Source organism: Eptatretus burgeri, chromosome 8 (genome assembly GCF_056783735.1).
Source record: "Eptatretus burgeri isolate ZD-2024b chromosome 8, Ebu_testis_v1, whole genome shotgun sequence".
Taxonomy (NCBI): Eukaryota; Metazoa; Chordata; class Myxini; order Myxiniformes; family Myxinidae; genus Eptatretus; species Eptatretus burgeri.
The window spans coordinates 18,447,884-18,474,860 of NC_140968.1; the positions used below are offsets into that span (position 1 = coordinate 18,447,884).

The 26,977-nt window shown below is 47.6% G+C and overlaps 1 protein-coding gene across 8 annotated transcripts in view; it reads right to left on the reverse strand.

Annotated features, from left to right (window-relative positions):
- Positions 1 to 26,977, reverse strand: part of LOC147021229 (uncharacterized) — a 76,843-nt gene that overhangs the window by 8,689 nt on the left and 41,177 nt on the right. For 3 of the 8 annotated variants that reach the window (XM_085893651.1, XM_085893650.1, XM_085893653.1), the window contains exons 2-4: positions 24,331 to 24,763; positions 4,401 to 4,535; positions 507 to 4,263 (exon numbers count right to left, since the gene is read on the reverse strand). In XM_085893651.1, coding sequence (XP_085749777.1) covers positions 2,791 to 3,882 — 1,092 coding nt within the window. In that variant the 5' untranslated portion in view covers positions 3,883 to 4,263; positions 4,401 to 4,535; positions 24,331 to 24,763 and the 3' untranslated portion in view covers positions 507 to 2,790. Of the gene's footprint in view, positions 1 to 506; positions 4,264 to 4,400; positions 5,336 to 24,330; positions 24,764 to 26,977 lie in introns of those variants that run through there. The other 5 variants (XM_085893655.1, XM_085893657.1, XM_085893656.1 and 2 more) reach the window with 5 other exon arrangements.

Below are 26,977 nucleotides of genomic sequence, written 5' to 3' on the forward strand. Positions count from 1 at the left end.
ATATATATATATATATATATATATATATATATATATATATATATATATATATATATGTATATCTCAACTGCTCCTGTCTTCTGTGTCTTTTGCACCTGATAAGTTATTAAAGTTTCTTGCAACCCTTGACTCTGACTCTGACTCCGACTGAAACTGCATCAGCTCACGTGTCCTACAAACTTGCTCTGCGACTCGTGCACTTTCTCTCTCTATCTCTATCTCTATCTCTATCTCTCCCTCTCTCTCTCTCTCTGCCCTTCACCCTGTCATTTACAATAGGTAATCTTCCATCTGCTTGGAAGTCAGCCAACATCACATAAAAAGTTGCAAAAATGGATTTCCTTAACTGCAAACCAATCAGCTAATTTTCTAATCTTCAGCAAGGTCATGAAATCCATCATCACAGTTGACATAAAATCATACCTTTTCTCCAACAGTCTCAACTCAAGTAATCAATTTAGATTAAGACCAGGTCACCCTACCTTGGAGATGCTGCCTTTACTCACCCGACAATGATTGGAGGCCTTTTTGGTCAAGGACATGATATTATGGCCATCTCTCTGGGTATATCTCCAGCTTTTGATACAGCTTGGCATACTGGATTTCTCTCCAAACTGTCTGCCTATCAAATTCAAGGCCAATTGCATTTTTGGATTACTGACTTCCTCCACTCTTGCGCAAACACTTGGCTCTCAATGGAATCATTTATTCTCATTTCCCTGGCAAGTCTGGAGAACGGCCATCACAGTGTTCTCAGCCCCATTTTATTCCTAATCTTCATTCATGACTTCAATGTCTCTGGAAAATCCTCATTTTCTCTTTGCTGATGACTCCACTCTCTGCCACAACATCCCTCATCCTTCTGACAGACAGAAGCTGTCTCTTCCCTCTCTTCAGACTGACAAAAATCACAAACTGGTCAAACATCTATCTGTCACCCCCTATGTCCCCCAAGAACCATACCACAAACCAATCTGCTTTCTTAACAACCCTCTTTCAGAGGTTCAGTCACTCAAATTCTTGGGTCTCACTTTCAGCCATGATCTCTCTTGGGCAAGCCACATTTCCAAGTTGGCCTCCAAAACCAGACTGGACATCCTCCATTGTTAATATTCCTCCCTTGGCACACTTGAGCTCCTATCCACTGACAAGGCTTTCATCCATAGCTTAATGGAGTACTGCTCTCCCACCTGCGCTGGCTCCCCTGGCTCACAACTTGTTCAGGTTGATGCTATGGAAACCAATGCTTTCAAGATCAATGGCATCTCTCATGATGAAGCCGAGTCTATGGGCCTATCACTTCACCATCGCCAAAAGGTCAGTGGTCTCCATCTTCTTCTGACTCATTTCTGTAATTGCAACCTCTACGTGCTTCCTCTCTCCCAGATATATGCAAGAAACATGCAGTCTCTCAGTAGGCTCTCATTGGTTATCTTCATTTGGATTTGAGAAGGTGGGAGGAAGTTCTCAAAAACTCAAAATCTCCATGGCCTTTTGGTATAGGATCATGATTCATGAACTCTCGTTCCAAGAGCTCTTTTCAAAATCTTCACTGGACTTGTGATAGCCTCCACTTTCCCTGAAATGATTTTTAAGTACTCAGTCAGGGTTTTTCTTTATCATTCCTGTAACTCTAACCATCACTGGTACAATTTCAGATTTCTTCAATCTCCAAGTCATCTTGACCTCATTTTATTCGTCCTGGTATTTTGTCATGTTCCTGATTTTTGTAGCATTTCATCCAAAATCATTCGGAACTGGAACCACAATCAACAATGCTGATTTTTCCCTTTTGTGTTTGATCACCATTTCCAAATGCAATGCTTTGTTTGTGATGTCCACACTTGACAGGATCATCTTGTCATGCGTGAGCATTACCTGTTCATTTTCAAGGATCGGACTTGGTTTGCATTTCCATGATTGTTCTGGGACCGGATTGTTGAAATGTTTGCAGATGTGCCAGTGGATTACTCAACCGATGCTGTCATGTCTTTCTGTGTGCAGATTTTCCACCTGGAGTTTTTTCACATCACAAAAGGAGGTGACTGGTACATTTTGTTTCTACCCCACAAAACCTGCATTCGTCCGATTGGTTCAATCGTGCCATTCTCTTAAAGGCATTGGTGTAGTGTCCTTGATCTTGAGATGACTCATTCTCCAGCGCAATCAATTTGACCTTCTTAGCCATTCCAAGGAGCATTGCTTGTCGATCTCTGTCCTGTACAGCTCATTTTAAAATCTTCCTGCTCTTTTGTCATTCTCCCATTTGTTAGAGTACATCTGCTGATATTTATATTTGCAGTTTTTCTTTGTTTCTTTGAAATCATTGGGGCTGGGGTTGTTTCTGTTTTGTTCTCCTGTGAAGTATCCATCATTTGCACCTGCTTTTTCAAGTTTGTTGCTCAACGGAGTAAGGATCCCTTTTCTGGTTTGTTGTTTTCTTGCTCGTGTACAAATCTCATCCAAAAGTCTGTTGAGCTATTCACATCCTCTGTGAGTCCAACACACAGTGTTCCACACACTTGGTGAAGCTCCATCACACCGCCTCCTCATTCTTGTCTTGGCAAGTACAATCTCGGTTTGCATTGGTTTTTGGAGAACATCTTATGAATAGTTAGAAGTTTCCGTACTTTGGTGTCAAAATTCTTGATCTCCAATAGTGGCTAGTTTATAATTGTACAGCTATGTTGGAATACCGGCACTGCAAGTTGGTTTATAGCTTTGGTTTTGTTCATTGGAGAGAGGGATGACTTCAGAATTTCTCATTCTGCATAGATACTCTCTTGCTGATTATTTGACACTTTTTTGTGTTGTCCCTGGAAGCATTCTTCTATTCCGAGGTATTTGTAGGATGCTTCGTTTTCTAGTTCCTGTATTATTGTCCATTCTTTTTGTATGCTCTCCGCTGTGGATCCTCAAATGCATTTTCATATGGTCTTTTCGAGAGAAACCTTTATCACATATGGAGCATTTGTATGGACGTTCTCCTGTGTGGATCCTCATGTGCTTATTCAAATTTCCTTTGACAGAGAAACACTCATCACAGACAGAGCATTTGTGAGGACGCTCTCCTGAATGGATCCTCAGATGCAATTTCAAATGGGCCTTTTGAGAGAAACCTTTATCACAGACAGAGCACTTGTGTGGTCGCTCTCCTGTGTGGATCTTCATATGCTTTTTCAAATTTCCTTTTTGAGAGAAAGTTTTATGACATGTGGAACATTTGTAAGAACGCTCCCCTGTGTGGATCTTCACATGCTTTTTCAAATTTCCTGTTTGAGAGAAAGCTTTATCACATATGGAACATTTGTAAGGTTGTTCTCCTGTGTGGATTCTCAAATGCTTTTTCAAATAGCCCTTTCGAGAGAAACCTCTATTACATATGGAACAATTGTAAGGTTGTTCTCCTGTGTGGATCCTCAAATGCTTTTTCAAATAGCCCTTTCGAGAGAAAGCTCTATCACATGCAGAGCATTTGTAAGGACATTCTACTGTGTGGATACTCATGTGGTTATTAAAGGTGCCTTTCTCAGAGAAACCTTTCTCACAGATAGAGCATTTGTAAGGACGCTCTCCTGTGTGGATCCTCATATGCGTATTCAAATAGCTCTTGTTGGAGAAATCTCTATCACATACAGAGCATTTGTAAGGACGCTCTCCTGTGTGGATCCTCATGTGGTTATTAAAGGTGCCTTTCTCAGAGAAACCTTTCTCACAGATAGAGCATTTGTAAGGACGTTCTCCTGTGTGGATCCTCATATGGACATTTAAATTGCCTTGATGAGAGAAACCTTTATTACATACAGAGCATTTGTAAGGACGTTCTCCTGTGTGGATCCTCATATGCCTATTCAAAATTTCCTTTTTCAGAGAAACCCTCATCGCAGACAGAGCATTTGTAAGGACGCTGTCCTGTATGGATCCTCAGATGCCATTTCAAATGGGCCTTTTGAGAGAAACCTTTATCACAGACAGAACATTTGTGTGGGCGCTCTCCTCTGTGGGTCCTCATGTGGATTTTGATGTTTCTCAGTGAAGTAATATCTAAACTGCATATATTACACTTTTTACATGTTTGCCTTTCAATAACCTTTTTGGGTTTGTTTAATATAACATTGATCTTTGTGCTGTTTTCACCAGACGAGCACTTGTATTTTGAAGATCGTGAGTCTTGTTCTTGGGATTGTTTCTTCAAAATAGACATCTTCTTCACTATCAAACTTCTCCTGGACCTTATCTGCCCAACTGGACTTCTTGATTTTTCTAACAAAAACAAAGAAGAAGAGCTTATTTTACGTTTTTTGTGTCAAACTCAAAATGCAAAATATTTCACGATTTCAAAAATGTTCTAAATCATCAAGTCAAAAGATTGAATGTTCATTTAGTGGGTTTCTGCTCACCTGTTGAAGAACAGACAGTCCTGCCGTTTGTCAAATGAACATCTGAATCTTTCTTCACAGAAGCAGATCTTAAAGTTTCTGAGACAGATGAACCTTTGTGTCGTATGGATTCCACATTTACAGGATAGACATCATCTGAAAATGAAGGACATGAAGTTTAAAACACTGCCAAATATAAATCCGATCAATAGGTAGTTTCCAACGGAAGTCACTTCCACTGTTAGGAAGGAGGCTCCATAATGCCGCCGACATTACGGGAGATAAATCGAGGTGTGTGCAACGAGAAATTGTCATATTTTTGTGGAACCGGTGTCAGGGTGAGAAGACCGGGGTTGGGGGTGGGAAGCTACCTCGGGTTCCCACAAGACTCTCTGGAATCGCAGGCCATTGGACATGGATAACTCCGTGACACGTTGCATCACTAATCAACCATGAATGCCAATAACTCAACCACGTGACATAGGGTCCTCCATCCAATGGAAACCGATTACCTAAAATGGTCACGCGATCTAATTACCGGGGGCACGTCCTTGATAAGTCTTGTTCAAACCGGATCACCTTACCAGATCAGATGCAGCCAAGCGCAACTGCCAAGGAACGTACCAGCTCGAAGAAGAGATCATTGGGGGATAACGTCCCGGCTAGACTTGGATACGAACCATGCTGGACCAATGAAGGAAAAGACGAAAACGAGGTGGGAACATTTCCATACAAAGCATTTATTTACAATCAGGTGAGGAAAGGTATGTGGCACAGTGAATAGGGCTTATTGTTATGTACAACAGGGATAGTAAGGAATTTGTGAGGTGCGACAAAAAGGCAAACATTTTACAAAAGTAGACACAGAGCAGACTTATCCTGTTATATCTTCTAAAATCTTAACTTATGCTAGGACAGGTGCCATCACAGAAATATACAGTATATATATATATATATATATATATATATATATATATATATATATATATATATATATATATATATATATATATATATATATATATATATTGTACATCTCCTAAGCAAGAACAGCCATTTTTTAGCAGGATTACCTTTGCTTAATTGAATGTAGCATTTAAAAGAAAAAGCCAAAGCATTTATTGGAATGCTCTCAGCAAGCTACAGTTCTTGACTGTTAGTAATCAAAGCAAGTAGTCTGTCTGTCTCTGTCTCTGTCTCTGTCTCTGTCTCTGTCTCTGTCTCTGTCTCTGTCTCTGTCTCTGTCTCTGTCTCTCTCCTGAACATCTGGCTTTCTCGTTGGCCCTTGTAGCAACATTACTTTGAGCCTGGAGAAGCCCGATCATAAATCAGCACTGTTTGGTATAGTTTAACAGCTGTTTCTACTTCTACCAGGAGAACGAAGGGTGAAATGCATTGGAGAATAACCTTCCTGTCACCCAAGATTTTCTAAAGCTAACAATAACCAGAAACAGACCTTCCTGATAATGGAAGAAACATACATTGCCAGTCCAAAGGGAGAAAAAAGGTCTGGGGGTTTTGTTACCTCAAAAGAAAATGATCTCTGAGAATGGAATCTAAATAGAAACCTGATGTAAGTTTGGGAAATCATGAAAGCAGATGGCACTACAAGGGGGGTAGAACAAAGTGTATATATTGTTGTAGATTTCCCCGCCCGTCGGCGTGCGAGCGACCGTGTCAAACCAATAGCGGTCGCTTCGCCCACCGAATGGACAATCCAGTCGCGGCTTTCCGGATCAACGCCGGAAACCAGCCACGGGTGTGTTTGTAACCACACCACAACCTTGTCCGAACTCTACCCGCGCTACAGGGTCCGATCGCCAAATCTTCGATTTACCTAATTATTTGCGCGGGTAGGTTACCGAGAGATTGTACCTCAACGGGACCGCTTGGAAACGAGCCGCTTAAGTAGCTCACTTCCTTTTGGGATAACCGAGCAGGGTATTATCGCGCAGTCCCGTTGGACCCGATCACTTTACCGGCTATTTAAAAACCAACTATATTCCGAGTGCAAGATGGCAGCTCAATTAAGGGAAGAGGACACAACAAACAGGTTTACATTCACACAAGGACATTTATTATAATAAAGCACGTATGCAATTAAACAAGGCAAAACACGTATGCAATTACACAAGCAACAAAAGCACGACAAAAGAACTACGACCGTCTATACGAAATGCAATGCAAACATTTACAGCACACAAAGCACTTAACAATTTCCAACTTATTGGACAGGCCCACGGACACACGTACGCACACACACACCCAAGAAATGGTGGCAGAGGCCTTTAATAACGGGCTCCAGCTCGGAGGACAGGTGAGCTGAAACCCAGAGCCTATCTCGAACCTCTCCACATCGTGTGGTCTTCAAGTTGTTCAGACCCGGGCTTCAGCGAGAGCGAGCTGGATCCAATGGTCGCGAGCCGCGATCCCTCCCGAGCTCTGCGAATCCTCCCGTGCTTCTCAACACATGCTGGTGAGACGAGGCGCCGATCCTTTCCGTCGATACGTCGCTTCCCCGAGGATCCACCTCCAAGAAGAGGTCGATGAATCGCACCAAGCCGGAAACCAAAATGGAGAACAAAGAGCTCCACGAACAAAGAAGAAGCAGCCACCACTCGCAGCTCGAGCCAAGCGACCAGCTCAACTCTCTTCCAAACAAAGCAGCTCGAAGCAAAAAGCTCTCCCGAGCCAAGCAGAAGCTGAAGCTCACTGAACTACCAAAGCAAAAAACATCCTCCCGAGCCAGGCCGCAGTCGAAGCTCACTGAGCCAGCCGAAGCAAAAAGCTTCCGAAGGCCTCAACCCTAACCCAAGCCAAACAGGACCCGAAGGTCTGCTGAACGACTACCCTCTCTGCCGAAGCAAAAAGCTTATGACTCCAACTTCCACCACGAACAACGAAAAAAAGATCTCCTCTTATCCTTCTCCCGCCCTTCCCCCGCTCCCAGTCTGACTCATGACTCATGCCCTCGTGCTCCATCCCCCACTCAACCATGGGTGGGAGGGAGTTGTTGACATCATGAGTCATGGGACGGCAGGGTTCTTCTTCTTCCTCTTCGCAGAAGAGGGGGAGGGATGTCTCCATTGTTCATTCCCTAACTATTAAATCGATCCGTAGCACATCTAATCGATTTCTGAACATTTAAACAATGGAAGGTGAGCTATCTGGGGAACAAGCACTTAACATAGCTGACTAAAGGAATCTGAATGTTGTGTGCAATCGAATTCCCAAATTCATAACAATATATATCAAGCTAAACTGACCTACTGCATGTATGCTATGTCTTTCTCTCCATGGCCATGTTTGATGTGAATTAAAGGATCTTTTCTACCATGATCAGTGTGGACATTGCTAGATCTCAATCAGCGGTGGAACCTGATCTCAGCATATATGTACACACACACACACACACACACACACACACACACACACACACACACACACACACACACACACACACACACACACACACACACACACACACACACACACACACACACACACCTGATGAAGCTTGAATAACTAGGAGGATGGAGAGTAGATGAGGACTAACAGCCTTGCAATACCTTGAGCGGTCGGCCGACCGCGCAACCCAGTATGCTTTGGGGACGCTCCGTTGAGCGATCCCACCTTGAGAGTCGGCGTGTTATCTCCTGCTTAATCACTGTGCCGGGGTTAGTGGAAGCGCTTGCTCCCTACTGTTCCAGAGGAACATCTGTCGCACACCAACCCCAGATGTAGATGCCGCGGCAGGCAGACCAGCAGTGAAGAGAGTGTGGAGCAGAGGCGAAGGAGAGGGCGAGGCAGGTGGAGAGGTGGGTGAGGCAGGCGGACGAAGTGGGCAAAGCAGGCAGGTGTAGTTAGAGAGAGACAGAGAGGGCAGACAGCTTCGCGATCCACCTGTTATAAGCCCCGGGCAAAGGGTGGGGTGACGACCTGAAGCGACGCGCAGTCTTCCGAATCGTGCTCTCCTATTGGGTCCCAGGCCTGCCCTGCCAGGCTACTGGGGCTGAAAGCGGTCTCATTCGCACATCCGGCGTGACACGGCCCAAAGCCCTGCACCGAGGGTCACGTCAGTCCTGTATGCCCGTTCGGGCACCCCCGACAAACTGCGATTGGCGCTGTCACCGCGCTTGTCCTGTCCCCGCGCCATGCGGCCCAAGTAGTCTGGGACGTGCAGCACGCCTCTGCTTGGTGGTGACTGCATCGATGCGGAAGTGCGAGTAGACGTGTATGCGTGTGTGTGTGTGGGGGGAGCTGTTGAACATCTCCCAACACTGAAAAACAGCCATTATTCGTGAAAATACTTTAAACGATCGAAAGTAACGTTTAAAAAGTATAAACAGGTGTTGTGTTCATTCTGTTGATTCATCTTTAAAATGGAACATCTGGTGAGTAGAATGAGAAGATAATATATATTGTGATAAAGATCTGCCTGTCACATTAACCAAAACAGGTCTTCGTGCAAATAAAAAGATCAATGGTTTGCCAGTCCGGGAGGGAACGCAGTGCTGGGGGAGAGTTTTGTTTCTGTTACCTCAAAGGAAAATTATTTCTGGGGATGGCTTTTCAAATAGAAACCTGATGAAATTGGGAAGATCATGAAAACAGATGACAGCACAAGAAGAGCAGAACGAAGTGTATATTATATATATATATATATATATTGTTGTGGTTGACCAAATTCGCAAACCACCATTCAGGTCCCTTAGGTGAGATATCTCGGTAAGTATATGTGTAGTTAGGCCCAAACCCGTTGTCTAGAGGGAATAAATGTCATTCATGCGGCCTGCGACTCTTCAGGATAGCCGTTTTTCTTTTACTATCTTTATTTTGGACCAGCCGCCATTATTACCACCACCAACCACGTCTCAACAGCCATCACACAACAACCACCAACCACAATGCGGCCATCACAACAACAACCACCAACCACAACGCCGCTTCACCACAACCGCCACGACCTTTACCGTCACAACTCGCCACCATCGCATCACCGTCATCTCGCGCCACTCGTGGGCACTGATGCTGGACTCGTGCGGGGCGCGCACCGAGCAGCGTGTTCAAAAACATCACGGACTTTCCGCAGAAAAACGGATCAAAAACGACTCACGCCCACTTTTGTTCCGTCCAATCGGTGAGCGAGGGGCGATTTGGCCCCGCCTCCAGGGCGTTGGAGGGCGGTCGCTATATGCAAATTCATGGATCAAAAAGCATTCACGCCCACTTTTCCTCGGGCCAATGGGGAGCCAGCAAGAGAGGTGAAGGGTCGGAGGCAGAGGGTCAAGGGTGAAAGAGCGAAGCCATGGGGCTTATAAAAACGACTGCGTTCGTCAGACAAGTGGAGTAAGAGTTGAGTTGGAAGAGAGTGGAGTGTGCGGAATTCAAGAGAGTCGTCGGTGGAGCTGGAAAGAAGTGGTACTAGTCGGAGTGAAGAGGACGGAGCTGTGGAGAGGTGACGGCGGCGAAGGCGGACGAGGGGGTGCTCGCGTCGGTGCCGGGAGCGGCACAGGGAGAGGCCAGCAACGCGACCGAGGTGGAGGAGGAGACGCTCACCGCGGGACCCGAGACAGGGTTATATCCTCCTTTCCCCGAGCATCAGCAACCCCCTCCTGTTTCCCCCTGCGCTGAGATAGTGCGACAAAGGGGGCCCCCTTCCCACCCCCGACCAGACACTGTCCGCGAGGCCCGCGGAGTTGAGGCACCACCGCTGCTCCACGTCTCATCATCAGACGGGTAGGCCCGACACGGTCTCGGCCCCAGGCCCGCCTACCCCCTCATCCTGGAGGGTGGTTCTCTTTTCTTTTGCTTTGGGAATATGTGTTGTCGGCGCCGTCTGTGAAGTAAAATTGTATAAGTGTTGCCGTGTGCCCGGTAGTCGGATAGATCTGCATTGTTGCATTTGCTTTTTGTGTAATATTGCATTGTCTTCTTCTTTTACATGTGCTTTTGGTGGAATTGTATATGTGTGCTTTCCGTTCATCGCGAAATAAATGTGCTTATTGTTGAACTGTTTTCCCGCTTCGCTTCGTCTTTTCTTTCATTGAATCTCCATCTTGCTTCACGTAAAGGGTTGGTCGTGGGCTAAAACGCCCGATAATTAATCGAACCGTCGAGGCCGACGAATAACACCGCTCGGTTATCCCGATAGTACGGAACGGGCCGCTTAAAGTGGCCCGTGTCCGAAGTCGACCTGCGGCGAGGTGCGATCGCCCGGTCTACCCTCCGTGTGGGTACTTAGGTAGGTCGAATTTGGCGAGCAACCCTATCCCACGCGGGGGCCGATTGGCACGATCGCGGTGAGACCGAAAGGTCCACCCGTGACTAGTTCCCGGCGTTAGTCCGAGAGGGTCACGACTGGATTGTCCGTCCGGTGGGCGACGTGCCGCGATTCGAGTTACGTGGCCGTCCGCACGCCGGCGGGCGCGAATCCGCAACACTGGTGTCAGGTCGTGCGATATAAACCCATCGCCCTCCTCGCGGCACTGGTATCAGAGAACGGGAAAACGGGCTCTCCTGTCTCCAATTAAATTCACGGGAATCGGTCCAGGGGTGAGAGGAGCGACCCCCGATTCCCTCCAAATTACAAGCGAGCTAAATTAACCCTTTAAGAGAAGCAAGATGGCGTCTCAAGGCGAGCGGGAGCCGGGGGTATTAGAAATGGATGTAGAATGTGTAGAATCCATGGCTCAGGATGAAATCCCCGTGCAGGAAATGTTGGTTGTACAGGAAAACGAACTCGCCCAACTGAACCCAGAGCCCGAAATGGGTGCGGCAGCGGCCGCGGTGTATGACACCTCCCCTCCCCCTCTCCACCAAAACCCTTCCCCAACCCCTGCCGAAACGGCTCACCCAAGCGCACCCGACATGGCCCAGCTATTCACCATGCTGGCACAAATGAATGCGGAAATGACAGCGAAGATAAATGCGGATATGAAAAACGAAATGAAAGACATGAACAAGCAAATGGACGAAGTGAAAACGAGGATGGATACAAACGCAAATGAATTTATAAACGAAATAAAAAGCATGAGCAAGCAAATGAAGGAAGAAACGAAAAAGCTGCGGGGTGAGACGCAGAACATGGGCCGAAGCCTGCAGGCGGGCATGAAGGCCGTTAGCAGGGAGCTTAAAATGGCGACTCCACGTGTAGGAACGAACGAGCTGGGAGGGGGTGCAACGGCTGACAGGCCCGCGGTGGAGGCGGGTGAAAAAATAATTCGGAGGACGTGTTGGGCGAGGGTCGCGGCGGTGACCGAGGGGGAAAAATTAAATGGGGAGACCAAAACGTGTGAGACGAGACACGAGGTGACGACAAAGGAAATAAAAATAGTGGAGACAAGGGAGGTAAAGGGTGAAGAGTTGGCAGAGACACGGGAGATGGGAACGATAGAGGGAAGACTGCACGATGAAGACGGGGTAAGTGACGCACACACACACACGGAGGTAGTGGAGGACAATGGGGGTGAGCTCGCGGACTGGGTGGAGGCCCAGTGCGAGCAGCTGGATGGCCTCCTCCAGGAACGAGGGGAGGGAGCATGCCCCCTTGAAGCGAGTCACGACCAGGTGAGTTCGGTCGTGCTTTGCGAGGTTGAGAGGAGGAGTGCTGTGGACAGGTGCTCGGAGAGCTTGGGGGTATAGAGGCCCCGGAGACCCTTGTGGGGACACAAATCCCCAGTGTAGTTGTCCCTGTGTGTGTGGTGCAAGGTGTGAGTGCGTCCCCGTGTGTGGAAGCGACCCCGTGTGTGAGTGGTGTGGTGGCGATGGTGCCGGAGTACGTGCTTCCCAGCACGCCGTGTGTGGATGAGGCACCGTGTGTGGAAGAGGCCGTGTGTGTGGATGAAACGGCCAGTGTGGATGAAGCACCGCGGTTGAGTGCCCCCGCGTGTGTGAGTGAGGCACCGTGTGTGAGTGTCGCCGTGTGTGTGAGTGAGGCACCGCAGGTGAGTGCCCCCGCGTGTGTGAGTGAGGGACGGTGTGTGGATGAAACACCGCGGGTGAGTGCCCTCGCGTGTATGAGTAGTATGGCACGAGTGAGTGGAAGGCCGCGAGTGCGTGGAGCCACGTGTGCGAGGGAGGTAGCATGCGTGAGTGAACGGCCGAGTGCAAGGGAGACCGTGTGTGTGAGAGAGCGGTATGTGAGGGAGATGTCGGTTGGCATGCGGGAGCACGCAGCCGCGTCTCCCGGTGTGAATGTAATGGTGAGGTGTGTGAGCGTCGTGACACGCAGGTGTGCGTGTGTCGAATGGCGACGACGGCGACATGGGAGGAAAGAAAGCCGAGTAGCGGCTGTAGTTGTTTTGGGGACCGTGCCGGGTTCACCCAGCAGTGAGCACGAGGTCCGTGCTGTGCAACGCACGAGGCCCCCACGTGCTCGCTTGCGAGAGTGAAGTCCCGGTCCGGAAACGCCAGCGGTGGATTTGCCGATCCCGCGGATGGACAAAGTTTAGGCAGGTAAACGGATTTGGACCGGACGGGTTCTCCACGCGATCGTGTGTGTTAAGCTCCAACGGGCAAAGCACATGTGTTCGCGTGGGGAACCCCTCGAGACGTGGGGCTTGTGTTTTTTTTATGCGCACGGTGACGTCATGGCTGCACGTGGGGTTGGAATCCGGCAGGAGGGGTATCCCTGCCGGATGGTACCGTCCAAGGAGGGACGAGGAACACGTGCAGCTGCATGACGTCACGGGCAGGTGCAAAGTGTGCGAGTTGCCGCGCTGGTGATGCGCATGAAAAAAAACAAAAAAAACAACAAGCCTCACTTTCGGGTGCACAGGATTCCTGGGCAAGGGGTGGAAGACCCCCTTGACCGGGGCACAGGATGGAAACTAGTTAGGGGGAAGGGTTAGCTTAGTTAGACCGACTCCATGGGGCAGGGGTAAGTCCTCATGGAGTCCGTGGAATGGATTAGGTAGAGGGATTTAGATGAGCTTTAGGTTGGGAAATAAAAGTTATTTTGGAGTTAGGAGACAGTGACAGACTTGTGGATGTGTAGAGGGGACGTAGTTTAGCTACTTAGATTAAAAGGAACGTGCTGTAGTTTAAGGGACGACGTGGGAGCACGAGTTAGTTAGGGGATGTAGTTAGGAGGATGGCAGAGTTCAGCGGTGAGTGTGTTGAAGAGTTGGTGAGTGAACTGGAAGCATGTGCTTGGTGAGTGAGTGAGGCCAGCGGGTCTGTGTGAATGGAGCGAATGGGGAATGCATGGTGCGATGAGTGATTGGGGGGGAGGAGTGACTCCCGCCCAAGGGACCCCGGGGTCAGTGTAGAGTGAGTTAGCTGGGTTAGTCAAATTAACAAATATGGAAGTCGTTTTGTTGTTGGTGGGAGTGTAGGCTCGAAACCCGTTTGGAGGGGTGCAGGAGCCCTGTTGATGGGCTGGGAGCGTGGCTGCGAAAAGTGAGTATCGCTGAGTGGGTACCCCGGGCACCAGGCTAGTCGGCTGTGGTAGGTCAAGGGCCCATGGGGGGCCGGGATAGCGTAGTGGGCACGGGTGCGCCTGCTTGGTGCGGGGGCCCGGGGCGCCATTAGCCGCGTGGGCAGTGTTGTGGGCATGGGAGACCCTCGGAAAGGGGCCTGGGAAGGCAGCCTGCCACGTGTGCGTTTCAGGGGAGGTGCCATAGGGGGGCACTCCCCGGTGTTAGGGAGCTGGTAGGCTCGGAGGCAGTGTAGTGCCCGGGGGTGCCATCGTCGGATAATCGGCAGAGGGTCGTGCCTGCCAAAGGGAGCCACGTGTCCCAGCCATGAGACCGTGTGAGGGCACGGAGAGAAAATTGGGGGGCGAGGCCCGAAATTGTGAGGACACCAACACAGGCGACGGGAATCTGGGTTGTTAGAACCAATAGTTTAAGCGAGAGGCGCTTGTTGAAAGCCCCGGGGTAGTTTAACAGTTAAATGGTTAGGGTAGATTAGGAAGTGTACCCCTCCGCACCATCCATCCCCTCGCTCTCGTTGTGGGCCGCTGGACCCACTTTGGGTTAGATCGCTGAAGTCTGGGGAGGCCATTCTGAGGCTTCGTTGGGCCTCGACACAGGACGCAAGCTCTCCCTTATTCCCCTCCGGGAAGGGAACGTAGGGGTTGGGAGTAGGCTAGGTGACAGGATAGTTTAGCCGAACAAGGACGATAAAGGGGGTTAGGGGACGATTTATAGTGGGGAAGTAAAAATAAAAAAATAAGTTGGGGCTAAATTGGGGTTTGACAAATTAAGGGAGTGGGTATGTACAGTGACAGGCAAAGGCGATAGGTGGGAGGGAGACAGGTAGGTAGGTCCGAGCCCGCCTTCCAAGTGGCCAGCACCACCGCACTCCCTCCACCAACCTCCACTGAACGGCAAAGGCTGGCCAGCTTCATCTGCTGGCTTTGTTACTGCAAGGCCTGTGCCGGCCCACTTCATCGGCAGCTGCTGTGTTGCTGCAAGGCCTGTGCCGGCCGGAACATCTGCAGCTGTGGTACTTCAAGGCCTGTGCCGGCCAGTTCATCTGCCGGCTGTGTTTGCCTGCAACGGCCTTCTTCTGCGGGCTGTGTTTGCCTGCTACCTTTGTCATGCCATGCCCACTGCCCCTGTTCACCAGCCCCGTTCAATTTTTGCTTTGCCCCCCCCCTGTTCATTGCCATGTGCGCCAGGATCAAGGCAACAGTTTGCAAGCTGCAAGAACTGCCCTGTTGGCAGCTACAACACGGGCCTGCAGTGGCGGCCCGTGCACCGTGTTTGTGTTCATCCATCCATTCGTTGTGTTCATTGCGTGTGCCACTTGAGCTGGCACGGAGACTGCATTTGTGCAGCCCATGCACCGTTGTGGTTCACTGCGTTCAGTTCAAACCATTCATCCATCCATTCGTTGTGTTCATTGCGTGTGCCACTTGAGCTGGCACGGAGACTACGTTTGTGCAGCCCATGCACCGTTGTGGTTCACTGCGTTCAGTTCAAAAGGGAAGGCCTTGGACTGCGTGTGAGCAGCCGGCCACGTTCCCTGTCACCTGCATTATTTGAGCCAGAGACTGCATGCGGGCAGCCTGGCTCCCTGCTAACTGCTTTCTTTTTGCAGAGTTCATTGATCCTGGGCCATGGTTTAGTGTAAAATTTGTAAGTTAAGGTTAAGATGTACTGTAAATATGAGTGCGCCCCCGGCATGTCTGTCCTAGCGCCGGCAATTTTATTTAAGTCGTCCGTGTGAGTGAGTTTGTTTAGGTAGTTACTCAGCCCTTAGGTTATTTATTTTGGGAACACGAATACCATGAATGTCACACTCAGGGATCCGTAGGTAAAATGTACTGGGGGAAAACTACACATGATGGCACACGAGAATTTGACGACTCGGGACGAGTCTGTAAAAAGGGGAGGGGGTAGTGTTGTGGTTGACCAAATTCGCAAACCACCATTCAGGTCCCTTAGGTGAGATATCTCGGTAAGTATATGTGTAGTTAGGCCCAAACCCGTTGTCTAGAGGGAATAAATGTCATTCATGCGGGCTGCGACTCTTCAGGATAGCCGTTTTTCTTTTACTATCTTTATTTTGGACCAGCCGCCATTATTACCACCACCAACCACGTCTCAACAGCCATCACACAACAACCACCAACCACAACGCGGCCATCACAACAACCACCAACCACAACGCCGCTTCACCACAACCGCCACGACCTTTACCGTCACAACTCGCCACCATCGCATCACCGTCATCTCGCGCCACTCGTGGGCACCGATGCTGGACTCGTGCGGGGCGCGCACCGAGCAGCGTGTTCAAAAACATCACGGACTTTCCGCAGAAAAACGGATCAAAAACGACTCACGCCCACTTTTGTTCCGTCCAATCGGTGAGCGAGGGGCGATTTGGCCCCGCCTCCAGGGCGTTGGAGGGCGGTCGCTATATGCAAATTCATGGATCAAAAAGCATTCACGCCCACTTTTCCTCGGGCCAATGGGGAGCCAGCAAGAGAGGTGAAGGGTCGGAGGCAGAGGGTCAAGGGTGACAGAGCGAAGCCACGGGGCTTATAAAAACGACTGCGTTCGTCAGACAAGTGGAGTAAGAGTTGAGTTGGAAGAGAGTGGAGTGTGCGGAATTCAAGAGTCGTCGGTGGAGCTGGAAAGAAGTGGTACTAGTCGGAGTGAAGAGGACGGAGCTGTGGAGAGGTGACGGCGGCGAAGGCGGACGAGGGGGTGCTCGCGTCGGTGCCGGGAGCGGCACAGGGAGAGGCCAGCAACGCGACCGAGGTGGAGGAGGAGACGCTCGCCGCGGGACCCGAGACAGGGTTATATCCTCCTTTCCCCGAGCATCAGCAACCCCCTCCTGTTTCCCCCCGCGCTGAGATAGTGCGACAAAGGGGGCCCCCTTCCCACCTCCTACCAGACACTGTCCGCGAGGCCCGCGGAGTTGAGGCACCACCGCCGCTCCGCGTCTCATCATCAGACGGGTAGGCCCGACACGGTCTCGGCCCCAGGACCGCCAACCCCCTCATCCTGGAGAGTGGTTCTCTTTTCTTTTGCTTTGGGAATATGTGTTGTCGGCGCCGTCTGTGAAGTAAAATTGTATAAGTGTTGCCGTGTGCCCGGTCGTCGGATAAATCTGCATTGTTGCATTTGCTTTTTGTGTAATATTGCATTGTCTTCTTCTTTTACATGTGCTTTTGGTGGAATTGTATATGTGTGCTTTCCGTTCATCGCGAAATAAATGTGCTTATTGTTGAACTGTTTTCCCGCTTCGCTTCGTCTTTTCTTTCATTGAATCTCCATCTTGCTTCACGTAAAGGGTTGGTCTTGGGCTAAAACGCCCGATAATTAATCGAACCGTCGAGGCCGACGAATAACACCGCTCGGTTATCCCGATAGTACGGAACGGGCCGCTTAAAGTGGCCCGTGTCCGAAGTCGACCTGCGGCGAGGTGCGATCGCCCGGTCGACCCTCCGTGTGGGTACTTAGGTAGGTCGAATTTGGCGAGCAACCCTATCCCACGCGGGGGCCGATTGGCACGATCGCGGTGAGACCGAAAGGTCCACCCATGACTAGTTCCCGGCGTTAGTCCGAGAGGGTCACGACTGGATTGTCCGTCCGGTGGGCGACGTGCCGCGATTCGAGTTACGTGGCCGTCCGCACGCCGGCGGGCGCGAATCCGCAACAATATATATATATATATATATATATATATATATATATATATATATATATATATATATATATATATATATATATATATATATATATATATATATAATCAAGCTAAACTGTTGAGCAAGCGAGAGTTTGACTGAGCTGATATACTGTAGGTATTCTGTGCTTCTCTACTCTCGTGTATACACTTTGATGCGTATTAAAAGCTCTCCTCTATGACGATTGGTGTAGACATTGCTTGATTTCAATCAGCCGTGAAAACCTGATCTCGACATTTTGGCATAGTTGGCGAGGGGTAAAAGCAGAGGAAAAGAGGGGAACTTCTTGCTTGGTGAGACAAAAAGAGGACAGAAGCTGGCCGGCTTAACAATAAGGTAAGAACTGCCTCTTTTTCTCGCACCGGGACATACAGGTTCGCTGCTCTTTGTAATCTGTCCTTATCTTAAAAGAATGGAAAGAGGGAGCTTTTTTACACATCAAAAGAGGGCTACCCCGGGAGGTTTTAGAGTCCGGAGGGAGGTTGAGGGAAGACGCTGGAAGGCTCACCTAAGAAACCTCTGCAGGACAGGGTCTAAAGGGGAGATTGCAGGGAATAAACCTGGGAGGGTGACCTGAGACATCTCCGAGAGACAAGGGTGTTGTGGGAGATTAAGGGTGTGGAAGGTGTGCAAGGGAGTGTGAGGGTTCGTGGAAAGGTGTGACAGACACCCGACCCAGCCCAGGAACACCCCAGGCGGAAATACTGACCAGCCCGAGGATACCTGAGGAAGGATCAAGGAAAATGGGAAATAAAACAAAGCTAAAATTGAATGCCCCACCCACGAATACCATGGCAGAAATGATGTATGGGAAGTATGGAGTTGTCATGTACCCAATTGGCATTATGGCATAAATGGACAAAGGAAGACCCATGCCCATTCCCAAGATGGGGCTCTTTAAGAGCAGAAACTATAAATAACTTGTCATGTCGATTAGAACAACGGACAAGTGATAAGTTAGAACCAGAGCCAGATCTTGAAGCGTGGAAATTGTGGGAAGAGGAGGCCTAACAAATAAGTGAAGTAGCTAGAAATTTGGTAAAACAGAAACTGTTGAAATTAGAAACACAGTAAAAGGATTGCAACAACCAGTGATTGGAATTGCTCCTGGTGTTAGCGTTGCCGCAAAGCCTGGTGTTGGCACAGTGGTTAGGGCAGTGGCTTGGGATCCAAAAGGTCCTGAGTTGAAGCCCCATTGGGACACTGAATTAATATACAGTGGGGAGAACAAGTATTTGACACACTGCCGATTTTGCAGGTTTTCCCACTTACAAAGCACGTAGAGGTCTGCAATTTTTATCATAGGTACACTTCAACTGTGAAAGACGGAATCTAAAACAAAAACCTGAAAATCACATTGTATGATTTTTAAATAATTAATTTGCATTTTATTGCATGAAATAAGTATTTGATACATCAGAAAAACAGAACTTAATATTTGGTACAGAAACCTTTGTTTGCAATTACAGAGATCAGACGTTTCCTATAGTTCTTAACCAGTTTTGCACAGACTGCAGCAGGAATTTTGGCCCACTCCTCCATACAGATCTTCTCCAGATCCTTCAGGTTTCGGGGCTGTCGCTGGGAAACACAGACTTTCAGCTCCCTCCAAATATTTTCTATTGGGTTCAGGTCTGGAGACTGGCTTGGCCACTCCAGGACCTTGAGATGCTTCTTACGGAGCCACTCCTTAGTTGCCCTGGTTGTGTGTTTCGGGTCGTTGTCATGCTGGAAGACGCAGCCATGCCCCATCTTCAATGCTCTTGTTGAGCGAAGGAGGTTGTTGGCCAAGATCTCGCGATACATGGCCCCATCCATCCTCCCCTCAATACTGTGCAGTCGTCCTGTCCCCTTTGCAGAAAAGCATCCCCAAAGAATGATGTTTCCACCTCCATGCTTCACAGTTGGGATGGTGTTCTTGGGGTTTTACTCATCCTTCTTCTTCCTCCAAACACGGCGAGTGGAGTTTAAACCAAAAAGCTCTATTTTGGTCTCATCAGACCACATGACCTTCTCGCATTCCTCCTCTGGATCATCCAGATGGTCATTGGCAAACTTCAGATGGGCCTGGACATGCGCTGGCTCGAGCAGATGGACCTTGCGTGCGCTGCAGGATTTTAATCCATGACGGCGTAGTGTGTTACTTATGGTTTTCTTTGATACTGTGGTCCCAGCTCTATTTAGGTCATTGACCAGGTCCTGCCGTGTAGTTCTGGGCTGATCCCTCACCTTTCTCATGATCATTGAGGCTCCACGAGGTGAGATCTTACATGGAGCCCCAGACCGAGGGAGATTGACTGTTATCTTGAACTTCTTCCATTTTCTAATAATTGCGCCAACAGTTGTTGCCTTCTCACCAAGCTGCTTGCCTATTGTCCTGTAGCCCATCCCAGCCTTGTGCAAGTCTACAATTTTGTCCCTGATGTCCTTAGACAGCTCTCTGGTCTTGCCCATTGTGGAGAGGTTGGAGTCTGATTGATAGAGTGTGGACAGCTGTCTTTTATGCAGATAACAAGTTCAAACAGGTGCAGTGAATACAGGTAATGAGTGGAGAATGGGAGGGCTTCTTAAAGACAAAACTAACAGGTCTGTGAGAGCCGGAATTCTTACTGGTTGGTAGGTGATCAAATACTTATTTCAAGCAATAAAATGCAAATTAATTATTTAAAAATCATACAATGTGATTTTCAGGATTTTTGTTTTAGATTCTGTCTTTCACAGTTGAAGTGTACCGATGATAAAAATTACAGACCTCTACGTGCTTTGGAAGTGGGAAAACCTGCAAAATCGGCAGTGTATCAAATACTTGTTCTCCACACTGTATGTATATGTATATGTATATATGTATATATGTATATATATATATATATATATATATATATATATATATATATATATATATATATATATATATATATATATATATATATCCATGTCGAGTCGAAAACACCAGGGGGTTGACTCAGCCTGCCATCCTTCCGAGGTCGGCGAAATGAGTACCTGTTGTACTGGGCCCGGTGTATGCCCCGATTAGAATAGGTGTACCATATCCCTGTGTGTCGTCAGGAAGGGCATCCGGCGTAAAAACCTATGCCAAATCATTATGCGGACAACAAAACGAATTTCCATACCGGATCGGTCGAGGCCCGGATTACCAACGACCGCCACCGGTACCGGTGGTCAGCAGGGTACCAGTGGAAATTGTGCTACTGCTGGGCGAAGGAGGAGAAGGAGACGGGGAAGGCGAGTCCGGAGGCAGTGGGAGAGGGGGAAGGGTAGAAGTGTGCAGGTGAGAGTTGGAACTCTGAATGTTGGGACGATGACTGGCAAAGGGCGAGAGTTGGCTGATATGATGGAGAGAAGAAAGGTGGACATACTGTGTGTACAAGAGACCAAGTGGATGGGGAGTAAGGCTCGGAGCATTGGAGGTGGTTTCAAACTGTTCTACCATGGTGTGGATGGGAGGAGAAATGGTGTCGGGGTAATCCTGAAGGAAGATTATGTCAAGAGGGTATTGAAGGTGAGGAGTGTGTCTGACCGAGTGATGAGTGTGAAGTTGGAAATTGAAGGGGTGATGAATGTCATCAGTGCATATGCCCCACATATGGGGTGTGAGATGGAGTATAAAGAAGATTTCTGGAGTGAGTTAGATGAAGTGGTGGAGAGTGTATCCAAGGATGAAAGAGTGGTGATTGGAGCAGATTTCAATGGGCATGTTGGGGAAGGGAATAAAGAGGATGAGGAGGTGATGGGTAGGTACGGTCTCGACAAGAGAAATGTGGAAGGGCAAATGGTGGTAGAGTTTGCAAAAGAATGGAAATGGCAGTGGTAAATACGTATTTCAAGAAGGAGGAACACAGGGTGACATATAAGAGTGGTCGAAAGTGCACACAGGTGGATTACATCTTAAGCAGGAGATGCAACCTGAAAGAGATTAGTGACTGTAAGGTGGTGTCAGGGGAGAGTGTAGCTCGACAGGATCGATTGGTGGTCTGTAGGATGACTTTAGAAGTGAGGTTGAGGAAGAGAGTGAGGGCTGAACCAAGGACCAGATGGTGGAAGCTGAAGGAGGAAGACTGTTGCGTGAAATTTAGGGAGGAGGTGAGATAGGCGTTGGATGGTGGTAAAGATGGGTGGGATGATTGGGCAACAACAGCAGAAGTGGTGAGGGAGATAGCTAGGAAGGTACTTGGTGTGACATCTGAACAGAGGAAGGAAGATAAGGAGACTTGGTGGTGGAACGAGGAAGTACAGGAAAGTATAAGGAAGAAGGGGTTGGTGAAAAGGAAGTGGGATAGTCAGAGAGATGAAGAAAGTAGGCAGGAGTACAAGGAGTGGTGGAGAAAGGCAAAGAGAGAGGTGGCAAAGGCGAAGAAAAAGGCATATGACGAGCTGTATGAGAAGTTGGATACAAAAGAAGGGAAAAGGATTGATACCGATTGGCAACACAGAGGGACCGAGCGGGGAAGGATGTGCTGCAGGTTAGGGTGATAAAGGACGTAAATGGGAATGTGCTGACGAGCGAGGAGAGTGTGTTGAGAAGGTGGATGGAGTACTTTGAGGATCTGATGAATGAAGAAAATGAGAGAGAGAGGGAAGGTTGGAAGAGGTGGAGATCGTGAATCTGGAAGTGGAAGCGGATCAGTAAGGATGAAGTGAGGACTGCTATGAAAAAGATGAAAAGTGGAAAGGCGGTTGGCCCAGATGGTATACCAGTGGAGGCATGGAAGTACTTAGGAGAGATGGCAGTGGGGCTGTTAATCAGATTGTTTAATAAAATCTTGGAAAGTGAGAGGATGCCGGAGGAGTGGACATTAAGTGTACTGGTTCCTATTTTCAAGAACAAGGGTGATGTGCAGAGCTGTGGAAATTACAGAGGGATAAAGTTGTTGAGCCACACCATGAAGTTGTGGGAAAGAGTAGTGGAAGCTAGGTTGAGAAGAGAGGTGACGATTTGTGAGCAGCAATATGGGCTTATGCCAGGAAAGAGCACCACTGATGCGATGTTTGCTTTGAGAATGTTGATGGAGTAGTATAGGGAAGGCCACAAGGAGTTACATTGTGTGTTTGTGGATTTAGAGAAAGCTTATGATAGGGTGCCAAGAGAGGAGTTGTGGCATTGTATGAGGAAGTCGGGAGTGGTGGAGAAGAATGTGAGGATTCTGCAGGATATGTATGAGGACAGTGTGACAGAGGTGAGGTGTGCGGTAGGAATTATAGAACGGTTTAAGGTAAAAGTGGGATTGCACCAAAGGATCGACTCTGAGCCCTTTCCTGGTTGCAATGGTGATGGACAGGTTGACGGACGAGATCAGACTGGAGTCTCCATGGACTATGATGTTCGCTGATGACATCATGTTCTATAGGGAGAGTAGGGAGCAGGCTGAGGCGAGCCTTGAGAGGTGGAGGTACGCACTGGAGAGAAGGGGAATGATAGTCAGTCGGAGCAAGACGGAGTACATGTGCGTAAATGAGAGGGAGGGTGGTGGTATGGTTCTGTTGCAAGGAGTTGAGGTGGGGAAGGTGGATGGGTTTAAATACTTGGGATCAACTGTCCAAAGTAACGGAGAGTGTGGGAGAAAAGTGAAAAAGAGAGTGCAGGCAGGATGGAGTGGGTGGAGAAGAGTTGCAGGAGTGATTTGTGACAGAAGGGTAGCTGCAAGAGTTAAGGGGAAAGTATATAAGAAGGTAGTGAAACCAGCTCTGTTGTATGGTTTGGAGGTGGTGGAGCTAACAAAAAGACAGGAAGCGGAGCTGGAAGTGGCAGAGTTAAAGATGCTGCGATTCTCGTTGGGAGTGATGAGGATGGACAGGATAAGGAATGAGTATATTAGAGGGACTGCACAGGTAGGACGGTTTGGAGACAAAGTGAGAGAGGTGAGATTGAGATGGTTTGGACATGTGCACAGGAGGGAAGCGGAGTATATTGGGAGAAGGGTGCTGAAGACGGAGCCGCCAGGCAGGAGGAGAAGAGGAGGCCAAAGAAGAGGTTCATGGATGCGGTGAGGGCGGACATGCGGGTGGTTGAAGTGGCAATGGAAGATGTGGAGGATAGAGCGAAATGGAGACAGTTGATCCGCTGTGTCGACCCCTAACGGGAGCAGCCGAGAGAAGAAGAAGAGATTTATAACAATACATTTATTTCAACATCAAGTTTAAGTGACAATATATTTTTGTTGACAACAATATATATGTATGTATGTATGTATGTATGTATGTATGTATGTATATATGTATATATATAATAATATATATATATATATATATATATATATATATATATATATATATATATATATATATATATATATCTCACCCTCAAACCCATGATGCTTATATTGGAGAAATTGCACCGAACCCGACCCCTCCTACCCACACCATCTCAGCCTACGCCCACTCAAAACCTTCTCTTCTGTCCATTTCTGTGTGTACCTCAAACATCTGAGGCCTCCGCTCAATCTGACAGATCTCTCAATCCAGGCTGCAAATTACAGCCCAGATATTATCTCTTCCACAATGCTTTCTCCCATAGGATGTCTTTCACACCGTCCATGCCAATATTAGTGTTAAACAAACTATTTCCTGCATGCGGATAACTTAAATGTGCTGTTAAACATGGAACACTTTGCAATTTGTAATTCAGAAGAAAAAACAATGACTGTATATGAAGAATCTAAACGTCTCCAACAATACCAAATTGTTCCAAAAGAGATTCCATACGTTACAAGAAAGAAAAACAACACATTAATGGTTGAACATCAAGGTATTTCTTGACATGCAAGGGTGCATAAAATAGTGACGTACCAGACTTGGGTGTTAATCCATCATCCTGATTGTGGAAGTTGCAGACGTCACTGAAACCGATTCCCCGGAAACCAAGAACATTTTCCAGCTCTACATTTTGGAATCCATTAAACTTTTGGCAGAAACTGGAAAGTTCTCGAATAACATTCTCCAAGTTGACGAATAGACTTCCCAACAGAGAAGAGCCTGCAAGCTGGACAACCTGCGGCTTCAAAAAAGATTTCACAAATTTACAGAATTCAGCATACATTGCAAATTTCAATTTATCTTGCGCAAGAGAGAGGAGCTCTGTTCGCAATGAATCGGAGTCTGTACAAGCTAAAAGAACCTTCTGATTCTTAATTTCAAGTACACTGATCACTGCTTGGGCTGTTTCTGCTCTCAGACCTTGTGATTGGAGCCATTCCAAGAAGTTGTCCATTTCACCGATGACCTGCGAGGGACACAATGCTTATGTTAAGGAAAGCTTATACATGTTCTTCTCTTCACTCTGTATTATATCTAATCAATGTGGGTTTTTGCAGCCAGTTTGTTCACCTCATGTGGGCAGACAGAATGGCCTTGAGGTAGGCACACTTGCACGAGTTGTCCAGCTTGGGTTTGAATCCCATCATGGCTATAAACTGTCACAGTGGTGTTTCATAGAGAGGGAAAGGGATCAATGTGTGTGCCGTCCTTCGGATGAACGTTCAACTGAGCATCCCCTCTCACAGCATTAGTTGGTGGATATTAAAGATCCCATGGCATCTTTCTCGAAGAGTAGGCAAGCCATCACTGGCATGCTGGCCAAATTCCAAATTTCTTCTCAAATTTACAAGGGGCACTACATCAGTGGCACAGCCACACTCCCAGCAATGACGCAACCAGCAGCCACTGCAAGCCTTTGAGAGGTGGACACAAAATGCACACAAAATGAAAGAACCAAAAATGAAAAATGAAAGTGCCCCCCGCCCCCTCCCTTCACCTTCACTCCCTCATCTTGCTCTTTCCTTGTTGTTTCATCAATGAGCATATAATCAATGTCCATAGGTGAAAAGGCAATGCATCAACAGAAACACCATGGTTTCACAAAACAAGGACAAAACGAGAGAAAGAGCAATCAGAGATTGCAGACCATCACCAGGACTTCTTTTGAGTGGTGTATTTTATAGGTTTTTTTTGTGGTGAATATCCATTATGACTGCCAAACCATGTGACCGATGACTTCATATGTGTGAACCTTTTGTACCTCATGGACAGGCAGTCATATGTGTAAAGTTTCGTCTCGATCTGTTCAGCCATTTCAGAGAAGTTTTTGAAGGTTTTAAAAAAAACCCCAAAAAACAATATGGCTGCTGAATCAGGTGGCTGATGACATAATCAATTTTTTTTTTCTGTGGACCATTTTACCCTGAGATGACCGTCAAAAATCTTCGTACTTATCGGATGTGGCGTTCAACAAATGCAATAATGATGTTAAAGTTTTTGGTGCAAGTTATTTTTTCCTTTCTAATGTTTTTATCCACTACACTTTTTATACGCCCGAGATATATATATATATATATATATATATATATATATATATATATATATATATATATATATATATATATATATATATATATATATCGGGGCGTATTATGTGATACCGGTCGTCGTCTGTCCATCTGTCCGTCCGTCCGTCTGTTCCTGTCCGCACTCTAACTCCCAAAGCTTTCAACTTTCACGTTTCATATCTGGTACATAGGTACAGACTGTGGAGACGGTGTGTCGCAACATACGTTCATCATCTAAAGTGGTTGCCATGGCAACCGGGATGCTGTTTTCCATGTAGTAACACAATTCTGTATATACCTTCTTGTTCGGGCGTACATTGTGCACACTTGCGCTCTTGTTACTGATTACAATATGCAAATACATATATTGCTTTAAAATTATTTGGATCAGACTTCACTGCAATGCTTTTGGACGAGTCTTTTAAAAACGATAAATGTATAAACAGGCAAGCATTGGGTGGCTTTGACACCAACTCTCTGGTTCCATTGTGGCTTCCACACCACGTGACCTACGGTCATAATTATCACGACAACATTCGACATGAGTAGTCGCGCCAAGGGTAGAAAATTTTGTCTCAATCCGACTCGCGGTTGCAGAGAAAAACAGGAAAGTTCTGTGCGGACAAACAAACAGACAAAACAAACAAACAGACCACCGTTTGGCAGGATTTGTATTTAATCCTGCTGGGTGTCCATGAAAGGGAAATGAGGAAGAAGAAAAGGAATGAGGTTCTTCCCAAACATGGCTTTTCTGCTTGGTACCCTAACCAAAGGAGGGTATCCAAGGCCATCTCCACTCATGGCTCGCAGACTTCCTCTCCTGTCGCAGTCAACGTGTGGCCCTAAATGGAGTTCTTTCATCCCCTCTTCCTGTCCAGGCTGGAGTTCCTCAAGGTAGCATTCTGGGCCCTGTTCTTTTTCTTGCTTTCATCAATGATCTATACGACTCTGGAAAATCCTCTATATCTCTATGCTGATGACTCCACCCTCTGCAGTACCATCTGTCATCCCTCAGACCGGCATGCAGCAGCCTCTTTGCTCACTGCAGATCTGGGTAAAATCACAAACTGGTCCAACACGTGGAATATGTCTTTCAATCTGGACAAATCTCA